This window comes from Rhinoraja longicauda, chromosome 28 (genome assembly GCF_053455715.1).
Source record: "Rhinoraja longicauda isolate Sanriku21f chromosome 28, sRhiLon1.1, whole genome shotgun sequence".
NCBI lineage: Eukaryota > Metazoa > Chordata > Chondrichthyes > Rajiformes > Arhynchobatidae > Rhinoraja > Rhinoraja longicauda.
In genome coordinates this window covers 6,704,009-6,720,444 of record NC_135980.1, presented here as the reverse complement: position 1 = coordinate 6,720,444, position 16,436 = coordinate 6,704,009, and the positions used below count along the sequence as shown (strand labels likewise).

Below are 16,436 nucleotides of genomic sequence, written 5' to 3'. Positions count from 1 at the left end.
CAACTCATTGGAGTGTCGCTCAAGGGTCTGCGTGGGTTCAACGTGTTGACTGGACAGCTTCTTCGTTTCGCGGAACACCTTTGCTCAGTCCGCCTGAGCCTACCTTATCTCCCGGTTACTAAACTCCTTCCCATTCCCACACAGACCTTTCTGACCTCGGACTCCTCCATTGTCAGAGTGTGGCTAAACGCAAATCGGAGGAACAGCATCTCATATTTCGCTTGGGCAGCTTGCAGCCCAGTGGTATGAATATTGATTTCTCCAATCTCAGGCAGCCCCGGCATTCCCTCTCTCTCTCTCTATCCCTCCCCCACCCAAGTCTCGTTTTCACCCAACTAACAGCTTACGATGGCCTGTTTCCTTTATCATCATTACTTTTTTGCTTATCTTTCATTCAGTGTTCTTTATCTCGCTACATCTCCACATCGTGGATATCCCTCATTTCCCTTATCCCTAACCAGTCTGAAGAAGGGTCTCGAACTGAAACGTCACCTATTCCTTCTCTCCGGAGATGCTGCCTGTCCCGCTGAGTTACTCCAGCTTTTTGTGCCCATCTTCGGCTTAAACCAGCAGCTGCAGTTCCTCCCTACACATCTTCCATTTTAATGCAGGCTAGTTCCCTTGATGCCGATACCCCTCCCAGGCACTGTGTTTGAGAGACCCTCAATCAGCTCCTCCTATCAGTGGTAGAAGGAGAACGAGCAGCATGTCAGCCTGCTGGAATGCTATTAAGAATCCTTCTTCCAAATTAGATAACACAAAAATCCAGAAAAGTGCTATGTAATGTTAGGTCAACACTCCATCGTCTATCATTACACTGTCATTGAAATCTCTATGATAGCCCAGGGAGATTTGCTAATAGCACCCAGACACAGGACCTTCTGAATAACTCAATCCATTCAAAAGGGAAAGCTGGTGTTAAAAATAGCAGCTCCGTTTCAACAGCCTTATTAAAGAAATGGTTGTTCCAAAATACTTTGCTGTCAATTGATTACTCCAGCGAAAAGTTACGATCTCAACCTGGGCAAATAAGGCAGTCATCTGTGCACAGCAAGATCCCACACACTAGAGGCAGCACCTATTGAATAAAACCAGAAGCGTCTGCAAACCTCTCGCAACCCAATCTCAGCAATTTCCTACGAAACTGTACGTCTTTGACATCCTCTTTGGTTTCCTACTCCCCACAAACACTCCCAAAAGGGCCTTTCCGCCCATCTTATCAATGCTACCACGATGGCAGCACAGTGGCGTAGCGGTAGAGTTACTACCTCGCAGCGCCAGAGATCCAGGTACAATCCTGACTAAGGGTTCAGTTCAGTACAGATGGGTGTTGTCTGTATGGCATTTGAACGTTCTCCCTGTAAACTGCATGGATTTTCTCTGGGATCTCTAGTTCCCCACCACACTCCAAAAATATACAGGTTTGTAGGTTAACTGGCTTGGTATAATTGTAAATAGTGCGTAGAAGAGCGTCAGTGAGTAGGGGTCGCTGTTCGGCACAGACTCGGTGGGTCGAAGTGCCTGTTTCTACACTATCTCTAAACTAAACTACCTGCCACTGTTCTGCCCAGAAAGAAAAAACACAGAAGGTTGGAGTTGCACAGCAGGTCAGGCTTCATCTTGTCAAAACCAGCAAAGGGTTTTCAGCCCAAAACAAACTTCCTTCCATGAAGGCTGCCTTACTTGCCGCATATTTCCAACATCTTTTGCTTGTGCTTCAGAAATGCTTTCGCCTTTAGGACTCAGCCAAATCGTTGGCCCCCTCTCTCTCTCCCCCCTGTCTTCATGCCTCTCTCTCTCCCCTCCCGCCACCTTCCCTACCCATCCCCTTGTGCCTACTCACAATAGGACTGTCACGGATTATTTTCCATTAGAGCTACACACAGGGAAATGGTTATCCATTTAATCCTGCACACACAGATATCAGCCCAAGTTTTCATCTGCAAAAGTACTTTTGATAAGGCAACTCTACTGTTGATAAAGCCACAGATTGTCAGCACTGCTCTGGAATGCTAGGCTAGATTATGCTGGTGTCAAGTTAATAAAATGTTGTCATTCCAAACAAAACCCAAGCAATTAAACTAAACAAAGAGATGGAGTGCTGGAGCAATTCAAGAAGGCATCGCAAAATGCTGGAGTAACTCAGCGGGTCAGGCAGCATCTCAGGGGAGAAGGAATGCGTGACGTTTCGGGTCGAGGCCCTTCTTCAGACTTCAGTAGAAGTCACACGCGGTCACAGGGAGAACGGACAAACTCCGTACAGACAGCACCCGTAGCCAGGATCGAACCCGGGTCTCTGGCGCTGCAAGGCAGCAACTCTACCGCAGCTCCACTGTAGGTATTGACTGTTTATTTGGAACATTGATGCGCAACTTCATGTTATAATGTTTCCAAATCTTTCGTTTGATTCCTGCATGGGATAGTCTGATCACTGAACTCAGGAGAATATTGATTTGGCAAACTTTCATAAACACACATTGTTGAAGGGCAATAAGATCCTCCTCTACAAAATGAGCAACTCATGTTCAACCCAACCGCTTTGAGCAACTGCGGGGGAATTCTGTCCGATTTGCAAAGCTGATGTGCATGATTGCTTTTACCTATGATACTGCGCCTGCAGGAATTGAAATTCCTCCTTAATGCGATCGCAGGTCTCCACCACCGTGAACTTAAACGACTGTCCCGGCTGATGAGGTGCCTGTGTGAGAAAGAGAGACGTTTAATTCACCCATCCAATGACACAGTAACACACATACGGGGCAGCACTGTAGACCTGCGGCCTTACAGCGCCAGAGACCCAGGTCCCATCCTGACATCGCGTGCTGCCTGTGCAGTTTGCAGATTCTCCTTGGGACTGTGTGGGTTTCCTCCGGATTCTCCGGTTTCCTCCCACGTCCCAAAGACAGGCGGGTTTGTAGCTTAATTGACTTGTGCAAATTGGACTGCGTGTGAAGGTAGTGAATGAGAAAGTGGAATAACATAAAGCTGGTGTGTATGGGCGATTGGCCGATGGGCTGAAGAGCCTGTTTCCACTAACGCTGCACCCCTAAAGTGTGTGGGATCTTGCTGTGTACAGATTGCTTCCACATTTGCCCTGTTAATGATTGCACCAGTGAAGCTGGGTGTGTCTGGCGTCTTATTCTTTTGCTGTGAAGTAAACAATAGGTGTAGACACGAAATGCTGGAGCAACTCAGCCGGACAGGCAGCATCTCTGGATAGAAGGAATGGGTGACGTTTCGGGTCGACGCCATTCTTCAGTCTGACCGTTCGGGTCATGGTTTCGGGTCGAGACCATTCTTTCAGACCTGGAAGGTCACCCATTCCTTCTATCCACAGATGCTGTCTTGCCCTGCTAAGTTCCTCCAGCATTTTATGTCCATCATCAGTGTAAACCAGTTCCTTCCTAAACAATAAGTGTATGCCTGTTTCTGTAGACTATTTCATTCACCCAACAGCCCTGCTATTTCCTGGTAACCGACATTATTTCTAATTTTCCAACAATTCAGCTCTTTAAAATTATCCTGGCTTTCAAATCCTCCCACGCCCTTTCCTTTCCAAGTGTCTAATCTCCCCCATTCCTATTATTCTCTCAGATACAATCACTCTTCCAGTGTAGCCTCTTCCTTATCCCTAATCTAATCATTCCACCACAGCCTTCAACAACCATGGCCCCGGGGCCTGAGAACCCCCCCCCCCCCCTCCTTGCACCTCTTCCCTCATAAGTGACCCGCGTTTAAAGCCTGCTCCTTCAACTAAGCTTTTGCTGATCTGCCACAATGTCTCCTCGTGAGTGGTTGAGTTGTTCGATAACACCACAGTGCAGCACAGATTTCTACTTAAACGCGACTCTACAAGTGGAGGCTGTTGTAGTTGTCACTGCAGTCATCTGGATAATGGGTCTTCCTGCCTTCACACCTCACAAGCACTGACAAGATGAAAGAATTCCACTTTCACATTACGGTTCAGGGTGGTGCGGGAACAGACAGACACGGGTACAAGTGGAGACATTTCCACAACACTGCTGCCCACTTTCCAGTCGTTCGCTTCATATTTTAGCTGCAACTCAAGACGAACGGTAATACACAGTTTGAAGAAGGGTCCTGACCCGAAACGCCACCTGCCCATTTTCTCCAGAGACGCTGCCTTACCCGCTGAGTTACTCCAGCTTCAGTAAAACACAAAGTGCTGGAGTAACTCAGTGGACCCATCAGCATCTATGGAGGGCATGGATAGGCACCATTTCAGTTTGGGATCCTACTTCATATTGATTGCAGTTGGTGGGGGGGGGGGGGGGGGGGGAGAGAGAGAAGAAAAGCCATTACATGGATCGTTGTTAACTCTAGATTTGACGACTCCGATGCATTTTCCAACCTGGACTTGCTCTACTCCACCCAAAACTTTGCTGTGTATCTCCTAGCTCATAACAAGCCCCACTTGTATCACATCACACTTGCTGGCACGTGCCATCTTCCAGTTAAGCAACATCTCAATTTGATGACCCTCATAATATGACACAAAGTGCTGGAGTAACTCAATGGGTCAGGCAGCGTCTGGAGAACATGGTCAGGTGCCAATTTGTGTCAGGGCCCTTCTTCAGACTGAAAAACCTCATCCCTGTTTTCCAAATGCCCTCCATTGTCACCCACCTTGGTGAGCAACAGGAGTACATAAATAGGCCCTTCAAGCCTGCTCCACCATTTATCAAAAGCATGGCTGATCCACACTTGACCTCAACATCACTTTGCTTTTGTCTTACCAAAACTGGGTATGTTCTTCAACCCTACAGCCTTTCCTGGTCAGCAATTCTCAATTCAACCACGCCTGATTATTTTTAAACACTAATGCATCTATTCCCAACTGAAATGCCACCCATTCCTTTTCTCCAGAGATGCCGCCTGACCCGGTGACTTAGCCCAGCGCTGTGTGTCTATCTTTGGTGCAATCCAGCATCGGCAGCTCCTTCCTTCACAACACCAGAGACCCAGGTTCAATTCCCACCTTTGGGTACTGTCTGTGTGGAGTTTGCATGTGCTCTCTGTGCCTGTGTGGGTGTTGTGGTCTCTTCCCATATCCCAAACATGTGCAGTCTGGTAGGTTAATCGACCTATGTGAACTACCCCACCCCACCCCCCACCCCAGTGTGTAATAGAATCAGGGGGTGGTTGAAGAACACAGAGAAGAAAATGGGATTCACATCCGATTGAGACAAAATGGATGGGTGACGGTCGGTGCAGATGAATGGGCCGAAGGTTTTGTTTCCCTGCTGCTCTCTCTGTGGTCTTCACAATAACCCATTCAGACATCAAACTTTTTTATTTTTTTTATTTTTTTAAACGCCTCAACATTTTGCTTAAAACTTAACTCCCTTTGCTACTTTTTCTTGACCAACTGTCTGTCGTAGCTAATTAATCCTGCCAGTCATTTTTCTTTGCATGAAAATGCTCTTGCAATTCCAAAATTTCTGCATTTAAAAAAAGGTGCTACACAAATGCAGGTCGTAATATACTTATGGAAATTCTTGCCCCCTGCCCACCAAATATTAGTTTGGAAGATTCTGGAGTAAATGACTCTACAATCTCTCAACAACAAAACAAAAAAAACCCCCAATTTGTGCAAGTTTACATTGATTTAAATCATTAATTCAGTGTTCAATCCAGCCAAATCCAAGTGCCTGATTTCTCACTCCTCCGTCTTTAATTCTCTGTTCACCCATTAACACTACAGCTTCTGATAAGAGGTCCAAAGTCTGTTCCCTCGAGGAATTTTAGAATATCCGGCCCGCAATATTACACGTGTAACATTCATTAAACAGAAAGTTGGTTTTTTTTTCTGCGATACTTTTTTTCGGTCGCATCTGATTAATTCTAGATAGAAACGGAAATAAACTCAACCTTTTTTTTGCGGGGAATGTCACTAACCATTGCCACCTGTTGGATTTCCCTGCGTTTATAAATAAAATATCACCCCCCTCCCCTCCCCTCCCCTCCACCCCGTCAAAAGAAATAACAATTTCTGGAGTATTTACACGTAGCGACGTGGGTAGGATGCTCCGATTAACATCACCACCCTTGCACGTACTCTGAACGCCCAGGGATTAGGCTATCCTTCCCTCCCCCCCACAAGTAATTAAAGGAGGCCTAAACAGACAAGTCTTCAGCAACAAAGCACAATTCTTTCTTTAACTACACAGGGAAATTACAGCTGCGTGGGTGTCTGCAAAACGAGACTCGTTACACATTTCATACCAGAGGGATTAGAAAGCAAATAATAATATATTTATGATTTAAAATAATAAAAATATTTCGACCCATGCACGATTCTCCCTGGAACGAGGGGGCTCCCTGTCACAATTTGGGGAAATTGAGTAAAAAGGGAGCCCTTCCCCGGCCGTGTATTCACTTTACATAACGTTGAATGCATCAAGAGACCTTTGATATTCATTCGACTATGATTTGCAACGATGTTGAGTAAACTGGTACTTACGGGATGCCTGCCTTGTGGATACATCCTCGGATGCTATTCCACTCAAAACTGTCCCGCTGGGGTTTTTTTTTTTGCTGTTGTTGTTGTTTATTCAGAACCAAACAGGGGGGGGGGGGGGGGGGAATCACAAACAGAAGTGCTCCAGAAACGCACTTGCGTGGAGCCGTGGGATGGAATAGCAGTCGGGAGGGGGGGGGGGTGATGATTCAGATTGGAAACATCGCCAAAAAGGGAGCGAAGACTTTCGGTTTCTTTCACCACCGGCAAAGATACGAGTCGCGGATCACATCGCCGAAATACAGTGCGTGGAGGGGAGGGGAGGGGGTGGAGAGAGAGAGAGAGATCAGCAAGAAATCCGGGGCAACTCCGGGCGCGGACCGAAGCTGGGGTAAATCCAGGGCTGTACAAAGAAACACGATGTTGTGATGTCCATCGAACAACACGTCCACCTCTGCCGCTCCTGACCCAACTCTGAACGCTAGAAAGTCCAAGCTGCCGCCAGCAGGGCTCCTTAAACGATGTCTTCAGGCATTGGAACTGCCTCGAGAGGAATGAACACCAAATAAAAAGCCTCCCACCGAATAATGAAAAAAAAGTCCACGCTTCAGAAGGAGTGATCAGATGAAGGGTGGTCTTCCAAACACGGGCTGGTTTTCCTCAATGAAACACAGGCAGTGTTGCAGAGCTCGCCTCTCTCTCTCTCTCTCTCTCTCTCTCTCTCTCTCTCTCTCTCTCTCCCTCCCTCCCTCCCTCTCTCTCTCTCTCTTCCCTGTCTCTCTCCCTCCTCTCTGTCTCTCTCCTTCTTCTCTCTCCTTTCTTTCTTCCTCTCTCTCTCTCTGCCTCTCTCTCCCTCCCCGTCTCTCTGCTCTTTGCAACATCTTGGAGAATTCCCTCAATTGGATACACACCACCCAGGGCCGCCAGCCAATCAGACGCCGCCGCCCCCACGTGGGGTTCCCAGGTCACCCACCCCCCCCTCGGCCAATCGGAGGTCGGGCCGCCGCCGATTGGCCGGCCGGAGCCAGCGGCGTCTGCCCCGGTGGCCGACGGGAGTTGTAGTCCCCGGGCGGGGCGGCCGCGGCCGCATTGGCGGCGGAGCGGACTACATCACCCGGCGTGCAGCGGGGCGCGGCAGTCTGCGCGCACGCGCGGCGGAGTCCCTGGGAGGAGAGGTGTCGATCAAAGTAACGTGGGGCATCTTTGCTGGGGCCCGGCCCACTGGCAGGGCGGATTAATTATAGTGTAGTAGGAACAGACATTCTGCGGCTGTTCTGTTCTGCCTCAAACAAATCATTGTGATTTGCATTAAGGAGAGGCAGAGGAGAGAGAGGAAAAAAAATATATCCGCGTTAACAGGATTGTCATTTTGAAGGAGCTGAGACTAAGGAGTCGTTTCACTTTGCTGTGGCTGGATTAATGAGTGAAAAATGTACCATAAATACCAGATTTTAAAACCAGCTCCATCCTGATTAGTGGCTACACATATTTAACGTGCAAATGTTTTGCTTAAGTAACAGCAGCAAAATGGAAAACGCGGTTCTCGCTGAATTACAAAGGGGGTGTCAGAGCTGGTTAATGAGACCAGGGTCATCAGGTGACTTGTTAACTGCTGGAGTGCTGTGTTGTTCTCCGGTTTTTTTAAAAATCTTTCCTGGGACTCTGGGACACTTTGTTGCCCAAGTTTTTTTTTCCTAGAAAATGATTTGAATTTGGAGTAGCTTGAAAATTATTTTTCCTCTTATTTCCCCCACAAGGCAGGCATTTCACATAAACAAAAGGGCTTGAGAGAGAGAGAAAAAAAAACGAATTCTGGCAAGTAGTCCGTTTTGCTTGTATGTTTGCACAATTTCCTATATTTACTTTGAAAGGGCCATTATTGCCTCAATGCATAATCTCCAGCCAAGATCACTGAAAGGAAGGACATCCACCAGGAATGCTCTGCATGACACAGTGGGTTGATTGTGCAGCAAACATTGGAACCATTTAATTAAATTCTCATTCTTGTCTCTGTAGCTGCATGAAGGCCCTCTGTGCTCTGCAAAACAGGAAAGTCCCCGGTCCAGCCCTTTATCTCTGGCGAATTAGTTGCACGCCAAATTACCCCAGGCCTTGGCAAACGCAAAACCAAGTGGATTATGACTTCTGAGTATCCACCAACTTGTGATTTAAGGTTGCACCTCTCTGCTAATTAGATTGGACGGTCCTGTGATCTTTTACGGATCAGCAGCCCAACAATACTTGCGGTAGGAAGGAACTGCAGATGCTAGTCTACACTGAAGAAGGACACAAAATGCTGCCGTACTTGTGGTCAAAGTTCTACGTTAAGTCAAGTAACGTGCCTGAGACACTGCCTGTTTGATGGTAGCCAGTCTTGGATGCAAAACAGCGCATGAATTGCAACATTGCATTTGTCCCCTAACTTAAAACTCTCTTAGAAGGCAGAGTTACAGTCAAAACTGCCTGCATGAAACATTTCTGAAACAACTCTGCTGCAGTTCTATTTTCTGTCACACGTTACTCTGTTACAATAATACCACATAACCTGAAACTGATAGCATAGCGATAAGGAAATCGAGAACTTGCTGTCTGCTTGAGATAGCAAAACAGGGTGCTGACCAGATATTAGAAGGAAGTTGTGGCACTTTCCATATATTAGCTGGTAGCTCAACTTGTTTTTTTAAGGTAACAAGATTGTTTGGAACTGAAAGCGGTGCCTCAAAGAGCAGTGGAAAGATTCAATAGTCATTTTCAAAATGGAATTGAATATGTATACAAAGGGGGAAAATACAGAGCTATGCAGAAAGAGGAAGTGAAAAAGCATGAATCAGTTTATTTAGCAAACTACTAGCAGTGCCAAGATGGGCTGAATAGCCTTCTCTTGCCCGATAGTGTTCAATGATGCCATGCTTCTTTGTACTGACCTTGGAGGGTTTGACATTGGAAAATTGAAGATAAGGTGCTTTCCACTATTTAATTAAGCATGCATCTTTAGGTTGTTGCCAGCAATCTAGTAATAATCCCTACCTATATCCAACAGCAGAAACAAGGAATTGCAGATGCTGGTTAATACACAAAAGGACACAAAGTGCTGGATTAACTTAGCAGGTCAGGCAGCATCTCTGGAAACTTGACTAGGTGACGTTTCGGGTCGAATTATATTGTTTACAGAGCACTATGTTTACCTGTTGTGCTGCTGCAAGTAAGCATTTCATTGTTCTGTCTGAGACATATGACAAAAAAATACTCTTGATTCTTGAGACCCTTTTTCAGTTTGCAGAGGGTCCCGACCCAAAACATCACCTATCCGTGTCTCCTGGGACTGAAGAATGGTCTCGACCCGAAACATCTCCCATTCCTTCTCTCCAGAGATGCTGCCTGTCCTGATGAGTTACTCTGCCTTTTTGTGTGTCTATCCTCTGGGGAAGCTGCCTGACCCACTGAGTTACTCCAGCAGTTTGTGTCATTTTTTCCCTACATCCAACACCTTGATCATTCTGAAGTAGAGTCCCAACCCGAAACATCGTCTGTCTAGTCTGACCATGGACCTGCTGAGTTTCTCCAGCACTTTGTGTAGGAAGGAACTGCAGATTAATCCAAAGATAGACACAAAATGCTGGGGCAATTCAGCGGGACAGGCAGCATTTCTGGAGATGAGGAATGGGTGACGTTTCGAGTCGAAGAAGGGTCTCGACCCGAAACATCACCCACTGAGATGGTTCCTGCCTGTCCCCCTGAGTTACTCCAGCATTTTGTGTCCATGTCTGCTTCAGCACTATGGGGGTTTTTTAACGCTCTACATTCACTCCCTTCATGATGGCCGCAGTTACCTCACTTACAAATGCAAAATGCTGAACATTCTGGAACAGCACTTCTCAAACGCAGAACCTTTAAAATCTAAACGTTCGAGAGCAGTGGGCTCTGAGTGGGGGCCAGTACGTTCCTCCCCAAGTTAAGCACAAAGCTGAATTGGAAATATGTCTCGAGAGCCTCATCAGAAGAACTCCTGACGGCGGACACTGGACAAAGGGCCAGTGAGAAGAACGAGGGGGGGGGGGTGTTCTTATCTTCCATGCCCTCAGAGGTCAGCTACAGGAGGTGCCTCCAGGGCACAAAGGCTGAAGGTATCGGGCGAGGAGAGGGACATCGGTTCGTGGAGGCGATGGCTGCAATGGGCCTTTATGGTCAGCTGCTGATGGGACTTTGCAAATGGCGCCCAATCCCGGCGACTCTTGCATATGGACTCGGTGGGCTGAGTCCACGTATTCTGCACATAATCTTGCTGAACTGTATGCAAAAAAAAAAAAAAAAATTCACTGTACTTTCGTCTCCATGATAATAAGGAACCAAATTGGATCATTGAACCACCGTAGTTCCAGCAAAGCCTCGGAACTCTCACTCAACGACGGAGCGCCTCCACCACAAACACAGTGATGGCTGAAGAACGAAGCTCATCAAAACATTTGTAAGGGCATTTGGAAAGCGCCATTAAACGCTGAACATGACAGCAAGGCCAACATTTCATCGGGCAAATAAACAGAGAGAAACAAGGAACTGTAGATGTTGGTTTACGTATTAAAAAACCCCCCCACACAGTGCTGGAGTAACTCAGCGGGTCAGGGAGCATCTCTCGATCTGCAGAAGGGCCCCGATCCTAAATATCACCTACCCATGTTCTCCACAGATGCTGAGTTACTCCAACTCTTTGTGTTTTGCTTTAACAAATAAGCTTATATGCAGACCAAGTTGAGTGGGTGAATAGTGTAGTTGATAGAAAGAAAGACACAAGGAACTGTGAATGCTGGATCCTCGAGCAAAAACAAAGTGAACATAGAACAATAGACAATAGACAATAGGTGCAGTAGGAGGCCATTCGGCCCTTCGAGCCAGCACCGCCATTCAATGTGATCATGGCTGATCATTCTCAATCAGTACCCCGTTCCTGCCCTCTCCCCATACCCCCTGACTCCGCTATCCTTAAGAGCTCTATCTAGCTCTCTCTTGAATGCATTCAGAGAATTGGCCTCCACTGCCTTCTGAGGCAGAAAATTCCACAGATTCACAACTCTCTGACTGAATTTTTTTTTCCTCATCTCCGTTCTAAATGGTACAGCACGGGAACAGACCCTTCAGCCCACAATGTCTGTGGCGGATATGATGCCAAGAGAAACTAACCTCATCTGTCTACACGTGATCCATCCCCCCACTATTCCCTGCATATCCATGCCTCCTCCGCCACCCCTAACAGCACGTTCCAGACACCCATCACCCTCTGTGTAAAAAAACTTGCCCCACCCATTTCCTTGCCGGAAGAAACCAGCGAGTCAGCCAGCATCTGTGGAGGGAAATGGACAGAATATGTTTTGGGTCGGCAACCTTTCTTCAGAACATTTTTCAGTCAATCTAGAGACGGTTAAGCTCCCGTCTTGATTCAAATATTCTGTCACTTTTGATGAGACAGTCAAGAATCTGCTGACATCATGTGGGCTCTTCTAACTGATTCTCTTCCCTGAAGGAAGATAAATCTTTTTATGACAAGCACCAGTTTCATGACGATCATTGATTGAGTGATTGAAAGATAAAGCATGGAAACGAGCCATTTGGCCCACCGAGTCCATGCCCACCATTGATCACCCGTTCACACTAGTTTTATGTTATCTCACTTTTGCATCCACTCCCTACATACTAGGCCGAGGCAATTTACAGAGGTTAATTAATCCACAAACTTGCATCTCTTTGAGATGTGGGGAGAAAGCCGGAGCACCCGGAGGAAACCCATGCAGTCACAGGGAGAATATGCAAACTCCACACGGACAGCATTCGAAGTCAAGATCGACCCTGAGTCTCTGGCACATCTCTCCTAACTGTGCCACAGTGCCGTCCGACTTTACTGTTAAACATTACTGATAGCGTCTTTCAGTTTGAGATTGATTTCGTTTATTGAACTTAACTTTCATGGTGGAATTTTACCTGGTGATCAAAGATCTAGTCTAGACCTAGCTGATCCTACCTGCTGGAGGAGGTAGTTGAGGCAGGTACTATCACAACATGTAGACAGGTACATGGATAATGTGTGTGGGAAGGAACTGCAGGTGCTGGTTTACACCGAAGATAGACACAAAATGCTGGAGTAACTCAGCGGGACAGGCAGCATCTCTGGAGAGAAGGAATGGGTGACGTTTCACAGTCGAGGTCTTCAGACCCTTCACGACCCAAAACATCACCCATTCCTTCTGGAGGTATATAGGGCCAAAAGCAAGCAGATGGGTCAAGTTTAGATGGAGCATGTTGGTCAGCGTGGGCAGGTTGGGCCGAAGGGCCAGTTTCCACGCTGTATGACTCTATGAATCTAGACCTTTGTTTAGTAGTCCAGTAATGTAACCACTATTGTATCATTTGCAGCTTGCTTGATATTTCCTTTCTCACCCTGTGAGCGAGTTTGATATTTCCTTTCTCACCCTGTCAGCTTTGCCCAATGTGACTTACTTCATGAATGTCTATAGACAATAGACAATAGACAATCGGTGCAGGAGGAGGCCATTCGGCCCTTCGAGCTAGCACCGCCATTCAATGTGATCATGGCTGATCATTCTCAATCAGTACCCCGTTCCTGCCTTCTCCCCATACCCCCTGACTCCGCTATCCGCTTAAGAGCTCTATCTAGCTCTCTCTTGAATGCATTCAGAGAATTGGCCTCCACTGCCTTCTGAGGCAGAGTGGAAACCACCGATAAAAACTCATCAAAATCAAATTACCTTCATCCTCCAATGGAGGCACTGCAGTTCCATCTTTCGCTTGGCCTGGTCACTTACGCACACCTTCCCCTGAACGTGTGGACATGGGAATATATAATGGGATGCACAAATGAGCTATGGCTTTAGACAGAAATCCAAAGTGTTTGCAGGTCATCCCAGCCTCACCTGAACACCCTGTTAGGTCCTGCATCCTTGTATATTATCATAAGTCGCACGCTTCCTGTTCAAATTCCAGCAGTTGCGATTCTTGGCCGCACTTTAGCGCGGTTGGCATTTAGCATGGAAACCGCCAAAGCAAAACAGTTCCAATGAAACTCCTGTGCGTAAACTGTTGCCTGCAACACAGTAGGCAGTGGGCGGAACTGAGGCACAGGTTGCTACACTCTCCCAATGCCATTGCAAATCCGTGTATAAAAACTCCATTCGTCAAGCGACTGTAAGCAGTCCCATGGCAATTCACTAATTATGTGTGATTTATTTTGCGGGTGCCATATTCAGATAGAAAGGCTGCTTAATTAAGTAGCAGATGACATAATGGCTCTTTTGCTCTTTTTTCTAGTGTTTTAGAAACATGTTAATGTTTGTACTTGGATTCGCACGGCACTAAAATGTACTGCCAAATATCCTTGTAAACTTTATGTACCTGGTGGGCACAGGCGCTAAGTCAGAAGGTTGTGAGTTGAAGCCTCGCTCCTGAGATCCAAACTGGTTCATGATACAGTACGAGTCAAGTCGAGTCAAGTCAATTTTATTTGTATAGCACATTTAAACACAACCCACGTTGACCAAAGTGCTGCACATCGGTGTAGGTAGTAAGAAATAACATACAACAGCACACAGACCTAACAACACAGACACAACAACAACAACACTTTCCATCGCCCGGTGGGGGCTTCAAGGGGTTGGGAGCCTCGATCGCCTCGTGGCGCCACGGGAGAAGAACGAGGAGGAGATAAGACTTTGCCTTCCATCACAGTGAGGGTATGCCTAGAGCAATCACTGTGATGGCTGTTTTGTGTAAAAAATTGTATCTGTGTGTCTTGTGTTCTTTAATGTCTACTGCCGGACCCTGACGTGAGAGGACGCTGGCGTTGAGTATTCGCCGCTTTTCCGTCAGGATAGTTTGTCTGTTTGTCTGTTTGTTTCTATGTTAATTGTATTTGTAAAGCGCTTTGTGCATGTGTTAAGGCGCTATATAAAATAAATATATTATTATTATTATTATAAACAGTTCACAGCGCCCCCTCAGAGGGCCTCAAACGCTAGGGAATAGAAGTAGGTTTTGAGCCTGGACTTAAAGGAGGGGGGCAGTTCTGATGGGGAGTGGGATGCTGTTCCACAGTCTAGGAGCTGTCTGTGGAGCGCCACACTGCCATCATGGAGTCTGGAATTCAGTCCACCCTGCATGCAGTAACCCTTTGAAACTACAATCCAGTTAATCCTAGTTATAGAGTCATGGAGTCATACAGCGGGGAAACGGGCACAACTTGCCCACACCGACGGCATGTACACGCTGGAATTTAGAAGGTTGAGAGGGGATCTTATTGAAACATATAAGATTATTAAGGGATTGGACACGCTAGAGGCAGGAAACATGTTCCCGATGATGGGGGAATCCCAAACCAGGGACCACAGTTTAAGAATAAGGGGTAGGCCATTTAGAACGGAGATGAGGAAAAACTTTTTCACTCTGAGAGTTGTGAAGCTGTGGAACTCTCTGCCTCAGAAGGCAGTGGAGGCCAATTCTCTGGATGCTTTCAAGAGAGAGTTAGATAGAGCTCTTAATGATAGCGGAGTCAAGGAATATGGGGAGAAGGCAGGAACGGGGTACTGATTGTGCATGATCAACCATGATCACGGTGAATGGCGGTGCTGGCTCGAGGGGCCGAATGGCCCAATCCTGCACTTATTGTCTATTGTCTATTGACCAACAAGTCCCACCTACACCATATATAACATATAACAACTACAGCATGGAAACAGGCCTGTCCGGCCCTACCAGTCCACGCCGACCATTCTCCCTGACCTAGTCTCATCTACCTGCACTCAGACCATAACCCTCCAATCCCCTCCTATCCATATACCTATCCAATTTACTCTTAAATAATAAAATCGAGCCAGCCTCCACCACTTCCACCGGAAGCCCATTCCATACAGCCACAACCCTCTGAGTAAAGAAGTTCCCCCTCATGTTACCCCTAAACCTTTGTCCCTCAATTCTGAAGCTATGTCCCCTTGTTGGAATCTTCCCCACTCTCAAAGGGAAAAGCCTACCCACGTCAACTCTGTCCGTCCCTCTCAAAATTTTAAAAACCTCTATCAAGTCCCCCCTCAACCTTCTACGCTCCAAAGAATAAAGACCCAACCTGTTCAACCTCTCTCTGTAGCCTAAGTGCTGAAACCCAGGCAACATTCTAGTAAATCTCCTCTGTACCCTCTCCATTTTGTCGACATCCTTCCTATAATTTGGCGACCAGAACTGCACACCATACTCCAGATTCGGCCTCACCAATGCCCTGTACAATTTCAACATTACATCCCAACTTCTATACTCGATGCTCTGATTTATAAAGGCAAGCATACCAAACGCCTTCTTCACCACCCTATCCACATGAGATTCCACCTTCAGGGAACAATGCACAGTTATTCCCAGATCCCTCTGTTCCACTGCATTCCTCAATTCCCTACCATTTACCCTGTACGTCCTATTTTGATTAGTCCTACCAAAATGCAGCACCTCACACTTATCAGCATTAAACTCCATCTGCCATCTTTCAGCCCACCCTTCCAAAAGGCCCAAGTCTCTCTGTAGACTTTGAAAATCTACCTCACTATCAACTACTCCACCTATCTTAGTATCATCTGCATATTTACTAATCCAATTTGCCACACCATCATCCAGATCATTAATGTAAATGACAAACAACAGTGGACCCAACACAGATCCTTGGGGCACTCCACTAGACACTGGCCTCCAACCTGACATACAATTGTCAACCGTTACCCTCTGGTATCTCCCATTCAGCCATTGTTGAATCCATCTTGCAACCTCACTATTAATACCCAATGATTTAACCTTCTTAATCAACCTTCCATGTGGAACCTTGTCAAATGCCTTACTGAAGTCCATATAGACAACATCCACAGCCTTGCCCTTATCAATTTCCCTGGTAACCTCTTCAAAAAATTCAAGAAGATTA

General features: G+C 46.6%; 1 protein-coding gene across 10 annotated transcripts in view; it reads right to left on the bottom strand.

Annotated features, from left to right (window-relative positions):
• Positions 1 to 6,609, bottom strand: part of LOC144607166 (transducin-like enhancer protein 4) — a 224,317-nt gene extending 217,708 nt beyond the window's left edge. For all 10 annotated transcript variants that reach the window (XM_078423818.1, XM_078423820.1, XM_078423822.1 and 7 more), the window contains exons 1-2: positions 6,485 to 6,609; positions 2,601 to 2,698 (exon numbers count right to left, since the gene is read on the bottom strand). In XM_078423818.1, coding sequence (XP_078279944.1) covers positions 2,601 to 2,698; positions 6,485 to 6,508 — 122 coding nt within the window. In that variant the 5' untranslated portion in view covers positions 6,509 to 6,609. The remainder of the gene's footprint in view (positions 1 to 2,600; positions 2,699 to 6,484) is intronic.
• Positions 6,610 to 16,436: the final 9,827 nt, after the last annotated feature.